At 25.8% G+C, this 4,032-nt stretch overlaps 1 protein-coding gene and 1 long non-coding RNA gene across 7 annotated transcripts in view; one reads left to right on the top strand and one right to left on the bottom strand.

The window, feature by feature from the left end:
- Positions 1–895: 895 nt before the first annotated feature.
- LOC126900682 (RNA 3'-terminal phosphate cyclase) overlaps positions 896–4,032 on the bottom strand; it is a 28,157-nt gene continuing 25,020 nt past the window's right edge. For 3 of the 6 annotated variants that reach the window (XM_050676582.1, XM_050676585.1, XM_050676583.1), the window contains one exon: positions 1,103–1,457. In XM_050676582.1, the coding sequence (XP_050532539.1) occupies positions 1,300–1,457 (158 nt within the window). In that variant the 3' untranslated portion in view covers positions 1,103–1,299. Of the gene's footprint in view, positions 916–1,087; positions 1,458–4,032 lie in introns of those variants that run through there. The other 3 variants (XM_050676586.1, XM_050676587.1, XM_050676584.1) reach the window with 2 other exon arrangements.
- Positions 3,574–4,032, top strand: part of LOC126900694 (uncharacterized) — a 60,777-nt gene continuing 60,318 nt past the window's right edge. Inside the window, exon 1 of the long non-coding RNA XR_007702899.1 lies at positions 3,574–3,632. This is a non-coding gene — a long non-coding RNA (uncharacterized LOC126900694). The remainder of the gene's footprint in view (positions 3,633–4,032) is intronic.

The following is a 4,032-nucleotide window of genomic DNA, read 5'->3' on the forward strand; positions in this document are numbered from 1 at the left end:
TGTGGCGGTCGAATGTTCTAGAATGTTCGGCTGCCGCCGCCTCTAGAAGATTCCTCTGACTATTTAAGGGCAAGATCGTCACTCCAGTCAATCAATCGATCAGTCAATCACTTACGCACTCTTAAACGTCTTAAACGCGCTTCATCTCTCGCTGTTATTTGTTAGTTCGTTGTAATATAGTATAGTTGTTATTAAATCGTAAAAGTGTTTATTACTTCTATATATTACACCTCGCTACATGATTAGTAGTTTTTTGATTTAAAAGTTTTATAATAATATAAAATTTATAAAATAGTTTTATAATATATAAAATTCATATATATATATATATATATATATATGAATAAATATTTATTATTGCAATTAAATATAGTATGAGAGTCATATTTAATAATTTAATATTGTAATTTTTACGGAGAAATTATAAACTAGGTATTACTTATATAGCAAACGTGTAGAAATATTGAAGAGCTTGATACAAACATTTTCAGAAGATAATTTGTGATAAATGGTCTATAAATAATTTTTATTGGAGTCAAAAATATACTCTAAATATTCAATTTTTTGTGTTAACTTCAAATCAGGTTTAGATTTTTTCTATCACCACTAATTTTTGTTATTATTAATCATTAGTTCAAAAAAAGTATTAACATATAAAAAAAATATAGGTTAAAATGAAATTCTATAACACAACAGTGAATTAAATCATAGGTAAAACTAGGCACATAATATTTTTGAATATTTCAATTGTAGCATCTATTTAAACACCACGAGTTACATAGATATGATTACTAGGATTTCTATTTAAATAATTTATTACAATAAAAATAAAACATATTTTTTAACGAAATGTTGATTTTTCATCATAAATTTACTGCTAATAGTAATTATATAAATTCCTGATCACGTATCAACCTAAAAACATAATTTTATATTCATCATAAAATTTTCTATTTAATGATATAAACTCTAGACTTGCAAGTTGAGCTAAAATAATATTTAAAAGTTCAACATTTTTAAATTATAAATTTTCATAAAAATAAATTTTAAAGGATCAATAAAATAAGTTATAAAGAGCATTTTGCATGGATTATTTTTAAAAATTAATAATAATTTGATACAAAAATTTTTTCATGTGTAAATATTTGCTTTCTTATTATAGTAATAATCTCAAATAATCTCATAGAAAAATTCTAAATTTAGACTTGAAATCAAATTAAAAAATTTGATTTAGTAAAGTAAATGGGCGTGGTGTGGTGTGGCACTGTGGTCACACTAGTTGTTCACAAAACTCTAGTGTTAAGCCGCGCCTACCGCCGTAAGTGAACGGATGAGTGACAATGCGTGCGCTTCTACGGTGGTGAAAAAGCACCATGTTCCCAGTCCAGAAGGCAACGAGAAACCACTGCACTTAATTTCCCCTGGATATACCATTGGTAAAAACGACAGGGCAAGACCTTTAGTAGAAAAAAAAGTATATGATCGTTAAAATATTTTATTTTGATGTTGATATAATTTAACTGTGTAATTCAATATAAAATCACATTTTATACTCCTATTAATTTAGAGATGTTTAATTTAAAAAAGTTTTTTGAATAGGTCATTTTTTACAGTATTATAATTTTAAAATATTTGTCTAAATTATTAGAATTAAATTTTTTTCCAATATTTGGTAATTATAAGTTTAACATGATTAAAATCGTGTTCTTTTGACGTAATGATCATTAAAATTGGTCAAGTGAGATCTGAAAAAAAATGAATGACACAAAAAAGGGGATTTTTCAAAGCTAATTTTATGTTGGTTTCGGTAAAATTCCAAAGTTGAAATTTTTGCTATAAAAAGTTAACATGTGAAACAATATTGTGTGAAATTTTTATGATTTAATTTTCTGTCCCACTGGAGAAAAACGAAGTTAAAGTTGACTAAAAATCGTTATTTTAGAAATTTGAAATTTTTTATACTTGTGTTACTAAAAAAAGACCAAAGTAAAAAACTTCAAAGCACAATAAAATTATAATACTGAATAATGTTAATGATGTAAACAACAAATTTTGATTAAAAAAATTGTATTTCATCGTTAATTTTAATTTTGAAAATGTTATTTTTTTACAAAAACAAAAAAAAACCATTTTCAAAATTACTTAAAAAATACATTAAAAATTAAAAAATCTTATTGTTAATTACAAGACATGTTAGTAGACCTCATAATGAAAAAGTTATGAAATTATCAAGTCTTTAGTATAAATACATAGGTTTCAGTGATATTTTTAAGAAATACCGGTATTTTGAAATTTCAAAATTTTGACAGGTCATAAATCTACTTTCACCTAAAATTTTTTTTTATTTAAATACTAGGCAACTCATGTGTAAAATTTCAAAATGGTTGCGACTCTGGATAATTTGGTATGGATTGACCCATTAGTGTTATAAAATATCTAGAAGTTTGAGAATATTGAGAAAATTCTTCATTTTACTATTTTAGTTTTTTAACATCTCAATTTAAAAAACAACTGTGAATAACTTCTTATATACAATATTTTAACAAATCTAATCATTTTTATGTGTTTTAGATTTAATTGACAAAACAAATAGCTTTTGATATAATTATTATTTTGTTGTTTTTTTTTATTTAAATAATTATTGGCCTCTTAGGCTACTTTAAATTTTTTTAAAGTATTAATGATATACTAGCTGGGTTCCGCCCCAGACCCGGGGCCCTTCGAGCCTTCGGCGCGTAAGCCTCTTCGGGCCGTCATCATTGGTAGGCCATTAATTCCGGTAGAAGTACCCGGCTACGCCGGGCACGATAAGTGTTTTTCAGAAAAAATATTACTTTAGAATCAGTGAAAACTATAGAAAACTATATCTAAAAATGTTATTATTAAAATCAGGAAAATTCAAAAAGAGAATATAGTAAAATGTATTGGGTATAAGGTTGAAGCCTCTTAATGAGGTATTCCCTTTAGGCCTATTCAAAAATTATTTTAATAGGAAATTTAATATTTTTTACTTTGTTAAACATGTTATAGAAATTTTTTTGCTAAAATTAAAGTAATAATGAAAAAAAGGACATTATTTTTATTATAAAATAAGCATACGATTTTTGTTCAATAATTTTATTTAATTAATATTTCATAAGAGCATTCTATATATAAACGGTAGCACAGTGGGGTCGCGGCATAGTGGAGACATTGCATAGTAGGGTCCAGTATAGATTTAATCTGACAGTGATTAAAATCACTATCATAAGAAACGCTTCGATGCAAATCTGTAGATAGTGTTTAATTTTAAAAAATTGATGGATAATTGAAAAAGCAACATCAACTTCTATTAAAATAAAATACAAAACCCAGAATTTTAATAAAAAAATAGCATATTTTTGAATACGGTAGCCTTTAGCGCATAGAAGATAGGTCGTCAGGACAAAATTTTTTTTTTCATTTAATAGTACATAAAATAAGCTTTAATTTGATTTATGTTTAAAGGACGCAGTATATCCGGAACATTTTCAAAAATTAAGTTGAAAAAGTTAGTTTTTGTAAAAAAGTTGCTATTTTAAATCCCCCCCAATAAGTAGGTTAAGTGATAGATTTTCAAAAAAATGATATCAAATAAAAGGTAAATATCTAAGGTTTTAGTATAAAAAAAAATTATGTTGATTTGTTGATTTTTGAAAAAGTTATGGAAGTTTTAAGAAAAAAAAGTGAAAAAAATGACAAAATTTGTCAATTTTTTTGGATATTTCCACCATTTGCGGGGAACGAGGGAAAATTTTTTAATTTTTAAGGGTAATGTCTTCAACTAGATATAATTTGTGATCTTTTGACGTATTGTTAAAAGAAATCGGTCCAGTGAGAGCTGAGAAAAAGTACACAAAAAAAAAACAGACACAAAAAAAAATAAAAATAATTAAAAAAAACCCAGCACAGTGGAGTCGCGGCATAGTGGGGCGTTGCATAGTTGGGTCCAGTATAGATTTAATCTGACAGTGATTAAAATCACTATCATAAGAAACACTTCGATGCAAATCA

The sequence above is a fragment of the Daktulosphaira vitifoliae genome, unplaced genomic scaffold (assembly GCF_025091365.1).
Source record: "Daktulosphaira vitifoliae isolate Bord-2020 unplaced genomic scaffold, ASM2509136v1 Scaffold_3, whole genome shotgun sequence".
NCBI classification, from domain to species: domain Eukaryota; kingdom Metazoa; phylum Arthropoda; class Insecta; order Hemiptera; family Phylloxeridae; genus Daktulosphaira; species Daktulosphaira vitifoliae.